General features: G+C 35.8%; 1 protein-coding gene across 2 annotated transcripts in view; it reads left to right on the top strand.

Moving 5' to 3' along the window:
• The window catches only part of LOC120325375 (GLIPR1-like protein 1), a 203,947-nt gene extending 191,263 nt beyond the window's left edge, over nucleotides 1-12,684 (top strand). Inside the window, exons 2-9 of one of the 2 annotated variants that reach the window (XM_039391482.2) lie at nucleotides 1,458-1,571; nucleotides 4,790-4,958; nucleotides 6,089-6,233; nucleotides 7,119-7,234; nucleotides 8,317-8,382; nucleotides 8,859-9,079; nucleotides 10,019-10,291; nucleotides 11,347-12,684. In XM_039391482.2, coding sequence (XP_039247416.2) covers nucleotides 1,508-1,571; nucleotides 4,790-4,958; nucleotides 6,089-6,233; nucleotides 7,119-7,234; nucleotides 8,317-8,382; nucleotides 8,859-9,079; nucleotides 10,019-10,291; nucleotides 11,347-11,498 — 1,206 coding nt within the window. In that variant the 5' untranslated portion in view covers nucleotides 1,458-1,507 and the 3' untranslated portion in view covers nucleotides 11,499-12,684. The remainder of the gene's footprint in view (nucleotides 1-1,457; nucleotides 1,572-4,789; nucleotides 4,959-6,088; nucleotides 6,234-7,118; nucleotides 7,235-8,316; nucleotides 8,383-8,858; nucleotides 9,080-10,018; nucleotides 10,292-11,346) is intronic. The other variant, XM_039391483.2, reaches the window with a different exon arrangement.
• Nucleotides 12,685-13,044: the final 360 nt, after the last annotated feature.

The raw sequence follows: 13,044 nt of genomic DNA, 5'->3' as shown, positions 1-13,044 counted from the left end.
AAGTACAGTGCCGTACGTCAACCCGGTATGAAGTTTATAAGTATATAATATAAATTCCCGGCTATGAATTCTCAAAATGTATATTTAGGGTTTATTGGGGAGAGGAAAAAAGTACAGACTGAATGTGGTCATTAACCACATAACAAATTGCAATGTTGCTAGCACGAACGGTTCTGTGTTGCGCAATACGAGTTACCATGGTTTCGTTATGGAATAGGCTATCACATTAAACACCTTTTTCATGTTTCACTCAACAAAAAAATGAAATAGTCAGTATATATACAAAGTTAGTAAGTGCAAATTTAAATTTTGATACTTTCCAGGGGCAATCGAGAGAAAAAAAGAAACCCTGCCATATCGTATCGCTGTGTCAGATTAACAGGCTCCGGAATATCTTTTCCATTTAAATTAGTCACTGATGAAACTCCTTACTTGCGCTCGTACGCTATTAAGTATGATTTATCAAGCAATATTTTAATGTAACATGCGTTCGTTGCATTGCTGGGATTCGTAAACAACAACGAACATTCATAGTGACTTTTATCTTCGAAAGCGGATGGAAGTAGAGTGCCGAAACCGTTAACGTGACTGCATGTCCGTGGTTTGAATGTCAAGCGGGAAATCCCCTTATGTAGCCTAATTTTAAAATATCGACTCAGTTTTGAAATAACAGTTGCCAGAATCGAGCCAGATTGTCCCAGTGCAAGTAGTATGAAATTTTGTTTTTATATGCTCTGGTGTCAAAATATGCAGAGCATATGTGTAATGCATTTATATAACGCCAATGCATTCAGTTAAAGGAGCCGGTGATCTATTTAGAATCGGTAATACCGTGTTTCCCCGAAAATAAGATCTAACCTGAATTTCAAGAATGATTTTAATATACGTCAACCCCTCAAAATAAGACCTAGTCGATAGCGCAAATTTGTTTTTGGCCTAGTCGATAGCAAGAAATCTCTCCTACACGTTTTTAATTAATAATTCATATTTTGTAATTTTTAAAAATGTCGTAATTCTCTTTTGTGTATTTTTATTTTTGATAAATGAAAATAAAAGACATCCCCCAAAATAAGCCCTGGTGTTATTTTTCGAAAGAAAATCAGAATAAGACCCGGTCTTATTTTAGGGGAGACACGGTATAAATGGAACCCACGTTAGTGATTAAACAATTAAAAAATCAACTATTGACTGCTGTATGAAATATTCAAAACTTGTTGTCATAGGATTTATATTATATATATATACCATAAGCACTTTGCATTTCGTTTTCATTTTGCACTTTTGCAATGCATTTCGTACAGAACAAATATTGATCACACTTTATATAAATATAAAAGATATAATATATAGTAGCCTACATTTAGTATCCGGCATGTAACACAAATATCAATTGCACAATAATGAACCGCAAGAGAATTGGTATATAATTATAATTTATCTTATCAAATATTTTAACAGTAGTTTTATTGTAGTTAACTTATTTATGTGTTTCGTTGGAAAATAAGAAATGATTTCCACCATTTTGGCGAACGGTTTGTTGCTAGTCATCCTTGGACCAATCTCGATTGAAGGTGAGTGATTTTTAAACTTTCAACAAAAGTCTAATTTATTTCCAGTCAGAGATAAATTATGGTAATTTTTTACAACCAAGGATGTAATAAATTGGGTTAGCAATGTCATTCCGAAAAGATTCGTCCCCTCTAAGATTGCTCGTTGCCTGTCAGCGATTGCTTTTACAGGACCCCTATTTAGAACAATGGCTGGTAAAAGTGGCTTTGACCAAAATTTACTTGTAAACGTCAAAAAATAGTAGTAAAAAATACTTTACAAGCGACCACAGGCGGAGAGAGATTTTATCTCGATCTAAAATCTCAAAACTTTGGCGCCAAAGACGTGAGGGGGTGTGAATATTAGCCGACACGAATCTCCAGGAAAGCATAAGAAATGATGTTGACATAAGAATTCACCAAAATTACTGGAAGCGTAAGTACTTGAGAACAAAATGTATACCGCATCCTATTAAAAGATAAAGTTTGCCGCAGATAATCATAAACCAATATCTTTTAGATACGTTAAGTAGAGTTTTTAGATAAAACTTATATATACATTTATTTATCTATATAAATATGAAGTCTGTGTTCAAATGCATGTTATTGACTAAATTAGCGATGCCAAATTTTAGGAGAAGTTTGTCCGCAAATAATCTTAAACCAATATCTTATAGATACGTTGAGTAGAGTTTCTGGAAGAAACTATATATTTATCTATACAAATATGAGGTCTGCGTTTAAGTATATACGCCAGCGACGAAACTGGTGGCGTCAAGACTACGAATAATAGACATATTGATTTTTAGAAATTATCATAAATTTATTTTTCCATACGTGAACATACGATAAACCACTAAACCGGTTGGTCGATTATGGATAGTTTGCACTTGGCCACGATTAGCAAATAATTATCAGTAAGCTTGCCGTTGGCCAAACGCCACCAACATCGAAGATAATAAAACGCAACAAGGTCATTAAAAATCGTATAAAAGGCTGATGACGGTAAAAATTATCCGTCAGGACAGATAGCATAAACAAAACTCGCACTAGAATCAATTCCTAGGAATTGTTGTTTTCAGCGTCTTTTGATAGAGCTGGATCTGCTAAAAGAAATAGCCCAACCAAACATGATAAGCGAAGTTTAATCTCGTAGGCATAAATTACAGTAAACCCGATTGTAGTGACTAGTGATGTTTGGGTGCAACCCGTCGGCAACTATTATTCATGGCACAATTTAAAAACGAGAACATATATGCAGCATGCAAGCAGTTTCTATTTAAATAGATAAAACCATTTTGGCGTCGATTGAATACTGGGATAACATATTGTCATTCTTTATCATCTGGCACCACTCAATAAGCGCACCAGCGGTTCTCTGAGATGACGGAAATAATTCAGAAATGATTGGATCGTTTGACTAGTTCTTGAATGGTGTTGCGAGTAATAATATTATGCCCAGGAAATCATAGCTCATAAATTATACAAAGAACAATCAAATGAATTACCCTTGACGTTGGGAATTTGTCGGCTATTTTTGACACAGTTGGGAAAGTAATTGGCATGTCATTCTCAATCATCGTTTACTTTGAATGGCCTGTACCTGTACCGGGAGTTATTGAGCTGCCAAGAGCAGTATATGATAAAATTTGATATTTTATATTGATGGCTGATGTTGTAATGCACCCTTTTACGATACATAAATCTTTGGCGTAATCTTTTACTGTTTTACAATTTTACCAATTTAAAATAAGCAACAAAAATTGTGAAAGTTGAAAACTCACTTGTTGGTAACGAAGCTTGTCCTTGGGACATATTTTTTCGTCCAATCTCATGGGATTCCCATTGCAATACAATTCAAAAAAAAAATTGTTGAAATTAGGTATAGCGTCCACTAAATAGGACTACATGTACAAAAAGACATGTAAAACGACAAAATTTCTTGACTTCGTTAACTTAAAAAAATCAGAACTATTTTATGGGAAATACTGTGTGCTGTTCAATCCCATCTCATGGGACGTTTCCCATGGGATTCCAATAGGGATCACATTCCCATGGACAAGCCTGTCGGTATCTGAACGTGTGAATATAACGTTAATAAAAATGGCGGCGACTATGGTAGCCTATGTCACAGTGCGTTACTCATGAAATAAAACAATACGAAGAAATTGTTTTTGAAAGAATTTAAGTCCCATTCATAATATAACAGAATATTATAGACTTATTATGGATTATCTGTGAATTTGGGGCTTGATATATTTTCTATGAGGATTAAATATTCAGACATAATTATACTTTAGTACTTCGTATTCATGATATGGAAAACATAAAACAGAATTACTGTATATGATAGTTAAAGCCCTGTGACAAGAATTATTCTCAATATTATAATCTATGGTATTAAAGTATTAAATTTTAATGTATAGTACAGAAATGGTAATTTTCTCTCTTTTATGTAATGTTTGTCCCATCCGCCGTGTGAATATGACGCATTTGTACTACATTGAAGCTTTACATAATTCTAAATCGTAGTCGGAATTAATAATTGAAATAATATTACGTCATGGTTCCGTTGACATCACTAAAGACATTTGTTAAATCAATTACCCGGTGTTTCATGTACCAGTGTGTGACGTCACTTTAAATAAAACGAAATAATATGAGATACGGAAAAGCCCGAACATGTCATAAACTTATTTTTATTAGTCACCGCGATTCGCAGAGATATATACTGAGAAATATCGTGCCTAGGTCCCAACGAAACAAGTAGTTTCATGGTGCGAATGTCATGTTACAGGTATCTTAGCTACCAAGCCACTTATTACCAGATTATCCGCTTGGTGGCGCAATTCAATCAAAATCAGCAAGTTTCGAAAATACATAAAATCAAGATAGCAATGCTTGAATATGTGGACACAGAGTCCAAAACGAAATAGTATCAAATCTTTTGAAGTACTAGTAGTCTGACCACCAGATCGCTGAATTGCGATCGCGAAACAGTCATACGGTGCGCAATTATAAATTTTGATGATGTCATCAGCAAACATTTTGAATTTGAAAACCCATAACAATTTTTAAAATAAATTAAAGTAATAGACGTCTAGCCGTCCATTTTGTGTCCAATAACAATTCAATATTATGACTTCAATAAGATTACTTCATCTTTTTATGCTTTATTAACGAGGCTATTTGATCATTGCATCATCTTGAAAATCTGACTAAATCTTACCGTACTTTTATAGGCGGGCCCTCGGATTTTTTGTATATATCACCCATGGAACAGGAACACGAGCAACAATGGGTCGACGCTCATAACCACTTTCGGCGGCAGGTGGACAATCCCGAGGCCGCAGACATGAGACTGATGACCTGGGATGACGAGCTTGCTGAATTAGCTGAAAGCGTGGTGAAGTAAGTAATATTTTATCTTTTGATAATAGTATGGAATAGTAATCGTTTGTACCCAGGCCGGATAGCGACTTAATCAAGTGAGCGACTGTCATAATGGCGACCGCATAATATGGGGTGGCGGGGGCGGGGTGGACTGGCTGGTACGTAAGCCTTGGATTTAATAAGGGAAGTGATGTCGCTGTTGTGGCAGTCGCTGTTTTAAATGAATCGCTGTCGTGTAGTTGCTGTTTAAAATGAATCGCCTTATCTCCCCTTATTTAACATATATTGGTGGAGTACATCAATATGAAAAGATTCGACCCTCTCTAATCTAATAAGTGTTTTCATTTCTGTTGGTTCCCGCAGATCATTGATCTCTGTTCGAAGATGGAGGGTGTCAAACTTTTAGAACTTATTCGATTTTAGTTGAAATTGTTCCCAGGAATCAGCAGTTCTGTAATTATGGCTTCAATTTTAAGCAATCGACTGTAATTCGGTTTGACACCGTTTCCTCCGTTTAAAGATGGCCCCATGGCGTGCGTTATTCTTTTTGCTGTACTAGTCTGGCTGAGCTGTTATCTAATCCAGGGTGGTCCGGTCCCAGGCCCGCGGGACACATGTGGCCCGCCGCTTCATTATCTGTGGCCCGCCGCTTCATTATCTGTGGCCCGCGTCACATTCGGAGAGTAATCAAAAAATCGCATTTAGTGTGGTTTCGTCATGAAATTAATCAGAAAAATCTTTTGACATATTGTCGTTACTAATGTCACTGAATTGACTAGTGTTATGGCTAGCTGAGGCAACTAGCGAAGGTAAATAATGTGCTTGTCAGTCTAAATTGTTATCTGGTTTTCTAACTTTTTGGTCGGGAATATATGCTAACAATATAGGCAATATAGGCAATATAGAATGCGACTTCTATTAGCCTAGAATGGCTGTGCCTGATAACTATGTGTTTGCACAATAAAAGTGCTTGTTTTGTATTGCACTGTTTACCTATTCTTGGCATTATTGTGGCCCGCGGAGCCGACAACCTTGGACCACCCTGATCTAATCTTTTCATTTTTGTACACAAAGTGGACCCATGGATTGTTCCGTTTAATTCTTGTTGTTGTTATTTGTTATTTAACGTTAGTTATTCACTTTAACAGAACTTGCACGTACCAACATTCCAGCGTCAGTAAACTACAGACGAGCTTCTTTTCTTACGCAGGCGAAAATCTTTACGCTGGATCGCAGTATTATTTCCACGAATTAATGGCAAACGATGGTCTAACCAAACTTTGGTATGATGAGGTGGGTGAAGCTATCTGTTGATTTCTTTGCTTGCGTTTCCAATATACCAGGTTGAACGAAGTTCGGCTCAGCGGTGTCGTGTTCTTATTACTTATCGATTTTATTCGGTATATATGTTGATAGGTATTTGTCTGTCTGTCTGTGTGTATGTCTGTTAGATGCACGCGATATCTCGCGAAAGAGAAATTGAATCTGCTCCAGATTTTGCATGTGCATTCATCATATCTCGGAACAAAAGCCTATTGATTTGAGCAAATTATGTCGTATAATTAGCGAGGTATTAATTAATTAGTGATGGGACACAAGGTGTCACTATGGAGTAAGAGCGCTGTTTTGGGGATCCCCTAACTTTCGATCGATAAGTCTTCGGTCTTTGACCGATATTCTCGTTTATCGATCTTGATCGGTAAAAGTATGTTGATACGTATTTGTCTGTCTGTTAGACATACGCGATATCTCACGAAAGCGTTGAATTTGCTCCAAATTTTACATGTGCATTCATCATATTTCGGACCAGAAGCCTATTAATTTTGGATGAATTATGTCGTATAATTAGCGAGTTATCGATTAATTAGGGATTGAACACACGGTGTCGCTGTGGAGTACGAGCGGATGAATCGAAACCGCAGTTTCTGTTTTGGGGGATCCCCTAACTTTCGATCGATGAGACCTCGGTCTCCGGCCGATATTCCCGTTTTATATTTTATTGAAGTTTGTTGGTTTGTGTTTTATTGGCACGTATCCATATTTGAGTTGTATACCCCTGAAGTCAAGTTTGAAATGAACACCCGAGTGCGGATCTGGAGTCAAGATCTAGTTTTAGTCACACGGCGATTCGAAGTTGTTTTTCAAAATAACTCTGTATCGAATACTTATTTTCTTTAGGATATTTTTTACAATTATACAACCACTGGCTGCCAGTCTGGAGAACAGTGTGGGCATTACACACAAATCGTTTGGGCGGAAACTTATAAAGTTGGATGTGCAATAGCCCAATGCAGGTTAGACTTGACTTTAGACTGTCTTTATTATTTTTCTTTGAGTTTCCGTACCGCGCTAATCGTCAGTCTTCTGGTAAGTTAATATTTGACGCCTAAAAATGATGAAACCATGTCCGCAAGCCGATTAGCATGAAATGTTTTCGAGAGATTAGTCGAAATATTGAATTTTTGATTCTGTCACTCAACGTACCTATTTTGTTATGAAGTCTTGAACTTTACTCAACAAGGCCCCAAATAAGCAAGAATTGGTTAACACACAGCTATCATGTTATTTTTTGGAAGAAGCTACACAAAATTCAAAAGGGCTGAACCTTTTTATAAGTCCTAAGTTCTAGAATGTAACAAAAGTTGTTGTTGGACACGTTAGTGCTTAGTGGACATAAATATCCTATTGCATTTTATGCTGGCAATCTTCTTTTTTTTGTTATTCTTTGACACATGATTTCATCGATAATAAAAACCGCTTTTCTCATTGATTACTGGACCAATTGCTTTGAAATTTTCAGTGGTTGAAGATTGAATTTTTCTCTAGAACTTTCATTTATTTCTAAATTTCGTATGAATTACATGAAATTTGATATTTCGTCTAAAATTCCGCTGTATTATTTTTATCCATGGTAACACGGATTTTAGTTCGCGCTATGACTGGCTGTACGTTTTGATCCTACAAAATTTATGCTACTGAAAATTCGGAAATTTTTGGAGGGTACCGGTAGCGTGAAACGTGTCCATATGTTTGAGCATTGCTCTCTTGTTATTTGTCATCATTATCATTGAAAATCGCTTTTCTCTTCGAATACTGGACTAATTATTTTGAAATTTTCAGTGGTTAAAAATTGATTCTTTTGCCAGAAGGCTGTTACTTTTATTTATTTTTGAATTTCGCGTGAAATCTGATATTTCGTCCAAAATTTCGCTGTATTATTTTATCCATGGGAACACTGGTTAATCGGTTTTATACTATAAATTCCTGCTACGCGAAACTCGGAAATTGTTTGAGGGTACCGGTAGCGTCAAAGGTAAGGACTGCTTCGCTCTAGTTAAAGTGTTCATATATTTGAGCATTGCTCTCTTGTTTTTAGTGATATCACATATGGACATGGATCTACATTTGTCAGCTGTAATTACGGTCCTGGTGGAAATAAAGTGTAAGTCGAATTTTTATATGGGTACTGCCGTAGTGTGTGTGCCAGGTTAGGGTTAGGCCATAATTTTATTTCGATTTTCCTTATTTTAGTTCTATTACGAGTTCGGGGACTGTCTGTGAGGACTGCCAATTGAATATACCCCTTGCCCATACGTTTCAGTCCCTTTACACAACTTGATTAAAGTAGGCGAACAAAATTAGTTACCTCCATATTGGTACACACACTTCTGGAACGCCCTTTATTCAACCTTCAATTGATCCCCTTATAGCTAGTATTATGCGCAAGTCGCGCTTTTGTACAGTTTAATTAGTTATATACAAGACTATTATATTAATAATAATAAATGACTAATAAAAATATTGGTAATACTACAGCAAATACAAGTAAAACTTCTCTCCTAGAGCGACAAATTTCCTCTGGGAAGGAATTCTCCCAGGCTGGTAATCGTGTATTTAATCAGTTATTTACATTATTAGATTGGCAGGAGGTGCAGCGTTTCGTCCATACATCAGTGGAACACCATGTAGCCAATGTGGAACAGAGGATCTGTGTATAGATAAGCTATGCAATAATACAGAAAGAGATGTTCCTTTCACTACAACGACAGTGGCACCTACAACAGTGGAGATCACAACAGTTCAAGAAACGACGACTCTGTTAGCTACCGAAATGGCGACAACTGTAATGAACGAAATAGGTAACTGTTTAATTACAGTCTTATTTTTCTGTCTTTTTCTGTTTGCTATTTGTTTTCGTGTAGTAGAATTTATTTAACAAAACTTTGCACGTTTATCATCACTTTTCCTGTAGACTAGGGCTACTCAACTGGCGGACCGCGGTCCGAAATTTTCGAGTAATTGATTCGGACCGCACCTAATTCTTTATTTTAGATCATTAGCCCCACTTTTTGAGTTTCCTTTTATAAAATGACTTTTAGAGTTTTGAATTTATATGAAAAATACTGTAACATCATAATAAGCAATTTTGATTAGATAATATTCATTAGCCGGTCGAGGAAGTGCGCGTTTAAGGTGCCGAAATATAAATTCTGAAAAGAACGGACCCAAATATTTTTGAAGTTTTGTATGCGGATCTTTGGTAAAAATAGTTGAGTAGCCCTGTTGTAGACTATAGATTGATTAACTACTCTTTACATGACAATTGCACTTGATTAGTTGTTTACATTTTCTGTAGCTAGCTGCCCTAAAAATTGAGCCTTTGGTCAAATTTGGCAGACTCTATATATATGCTCTGTACGGAGGAGGCAATTTAAATGACTATGTTGTAATGTGTGTGTTCTTGGCTCAACGTTGAAAAAGACAATTAATTTGTATACATGGCCAAGGGTGGAGTGTGACGAGTCATAAGTAATAAACAAAATGACGTCCGTATTGATTTTAAAATACAACAATACTTCGGCGTTTCATTTTATGAATGATTGTAAAAAGTAAACTACACTTTACAGTTTTTTTAATAAATACAAAAACAGTACTTATAGGCAAAGACCAGAGCTCATCTACATATTCTTAATGCGATCAATAATGTGTACTTAACAAGGTTCTATAGATTTGAGTTTAAGCAAATATTTTGAAAAAGCATTGCCAAAACTCAGGCTATCGGTTATATACAAATACAGATCGAGATCTTGTCACAAGTACAGCGACGGAAGCTACGACTGTTGAGCGTACGACACCTTATGAAACTCTATTGACTACTGAATTAACAACTTCTTTAACGAGTGAAATAGCTGAATTAACGACTAACGTTGCAACTGAACTACCTACTGCTGAATTGACGAGTGTTTTAACGACTAACTTTGCAACTGAGATAACTTCTGGATTTACGAGTGTCTTCACAACCCTGCTAACAACTGGAATAACTTCAACTTCAAAGGAGATGAATGCAACATGTAAGAAGAATAGTAACAGTTTGGAAGTTTTCTTTTTATTTTTTTTGAAATTTATTTTCATAGGACGCTTAACTTTACGGCTCGGCGTTGCCTACTAATGTCATTGTACCCTCGGGACGGGATATATACCTGAAATGTGTAACTTGCGATATTATAACATAAATAAATCAAATGCTTTACTCGACGATTTTTGCAAGTTTTTTGGTGTTTATTTGCGGCTTTTGCACGTCTTGCAAGGTTTTTGGTGTTTTTTTCACGGTTTTTAGTGTTTTTGTGCACGGGTTTTGGTGATTTTTCACGGTTTCTGCACGTTTTTTTGGTATTTTTCACGGTCTTGGTAGTTTTTCACTGCTTCTGCAAGATTTTGTTGTACGTTTTTCGGCACATTTTCTATTTTACCGAGCGATTTTCTGCTAACCTGGGAATAAGAATTGTTCATGGACCGGGCTGTTTGTGTTTAATTTTCGTTCGTTTTCGATCTGAAGTTCGAAGTCAAAGAAAATTGTTCAAAAACATTAAATATTGCTTTTCGAGTTGAGACCCGGTCGTTTTTATATATTAGTTTACAAGTTCCATTCGGTCATCGCACCGCGATTACCCTGCCATAATTCGCAATTTCGAGTATGTGCGAGACGATTTTTGGAATCTTTTCCGATTAGGCTATTTTGCATTATCACTAGTCGGCATCCTTTATTCGGTACTCCCGGAGTATGTGAACCAAGATGGTGGACACCGGGACGTAGTATGTGTACCAAGTTAGGGTTAGGCCATAATTTCAGGTAGAAATACTACGGGAGTCACTTGGCTAGTCCCCTAGTTTCGTAATAGACTAAAATAAAGTAAGTTGGAACTAAAATATGGCCTAACTCTAACCTGGTACACATACTATATTCAGGTGTCCGCCATCTTGTTTCACATACTACAGAAGCGTACAAAATTGAAATTGTAATTGGACTTTATGGACACCCTGTATAACAACAATATAAACACACAATATATGGCATTTTTAATCATATAGCCTGTATACACGTTGAATAATTTCTTTTTTTTTTCAGACCAATCTACAACACCGTGTTCTGGAAATACTTCTTGTGAAACTAATATAACTTCCACGTCCTCGTCGCGAAGTTGTCTTGTCACTGAAAGAGCCTCTATATTTTTATATTCCCTGCTTCCGCTTATTATTTGTAGATTAGATATATTTTAGGTAATATATTTTGAGCATTATTTAACTATTCACAATTCAACATCATATGTGAGATGTTTCTCTCACTAAATTTTGTAAGAACATTAGAAATTATTACATAGCAGTGGCTCTTTTATGTGCCCTCATCGAAAGCGTCGTAGAATCCGATCCACGTTAAACATGTTTTAAAATTTGGTGTCGTTTAGACAAAAATTGCTCTTATCTTTCACTATCACCCCAATCGCTTAGAATTTCAATGTTTTTAGACGAAATTGTCTCTTTCAAGTTAATTACTATTTTCCTGCCTTTTATCCATATACTTGATCTGACAATACTGCTGTAGTCAATAGCTAATTTCTTTAAATTTGATGCATTTATGAGATTGTAATTTTGGGACAAAAAATTTTGTTCTTGATTTTGGTCTTGAGGAATGCTTTATAGTAAACATAAATTTAAAATGATGGCGACTATTTCTGTCCTTACCTGAGGCAATTTCACAAATTGTAATGGAGACGCTCGAGTCTATAACTCAAATCATTTTGAGCTCTTGACTCCATTTATCAAAAAAGTGACTCGATATCCTCTCAATGAAATGACTCGTCTCAGTGATTGACTCGACTCGGCACTCGAATGACCCATATGGCGACTTAACTTATGACCCGGGTTTAAAAACTTCTATAGAAAAAACGATATTTTATTTGATAAATTATACATGTTACCAAAGTGCGACACTATTTACAATGTCACTCAAGTTTCAACGGGATTTCTAGTCTTTGCATATTAAATTATTACCAATGTTGTGCCCAAGGCAAAAGTAGTAGCGCGTCGGTCTTTTACTGTGTTGGCATTAAAAATGCGACTGAGTGTGAATCTCTGTCTCTTAAATTCTATTTACAGTTCATCCAAAGCTGAAATTAAACTTATAGCCTACTAAGTTCTGTCAAAGTTATTAAAATTTCGATCTTGTTTCATAAATAGAATAGTTACAAATTCTGATTCCGGTTCAAATTTTTGGCGCCAAATTTGATCAGTTTAATAAAACGACTTCGATTTCAACGCCGAAAATAAATCTACTATAACACACACTTTACAATTAAATTCAGTTTATTTTGAGTAGATCATTGAAAGTTTGTGTTTAAGTTGTCTGTTTTTAAACTTTTATCTGTGATATGGAATATCAAAAATTCGTTCTTCGTTTAAAAATAAACCATTGGGTTTTTAAATATATTTTGTGTCCATGATAACATAATAAAATGATTTTAATATAATGCATGTCAGGAGTATTTTTGTGGAATTAGTGATTTGCGAAGAATGCGGATGATTGAATAAATTAAAAAAATGGCGTTCATTTTTGTACAGAATCGAATGTACTCCCGAACCAAGATGGCGGACACCGGAACGTAGTATGTGTACCAGGTTAGGGTTAGGCCATAATTTCAGCCACAAATATTACGGGAGTCACTTGGCTAGTCCCGAACTCGTAATAGAACTAAATTAGGAAAATTGGAATAAAATTATGGCCTAACCTGGTACACATACTGCGTTCCGCTGTCCGCCATCTTGTGTC

Source organism: Styela clava, chromosome 1 (genome assembly GCF_964204865.1).
Source record: "Styela clava chromosome 1, kaStyClav1.hap1.2, whole genome shotgun sequence".
NCBI classification, from domain to species: Eukaryota; Metazoa; Chordata; class Ascidiacea; order Stolidobranchia; family Styelidae; genus Styela; species Styela clava.
The sequence above is the reverse complement of the archived record's forward strand: the minus strand, read 5'-3'. Positions and strand labels throughout refer to the sequence as shown.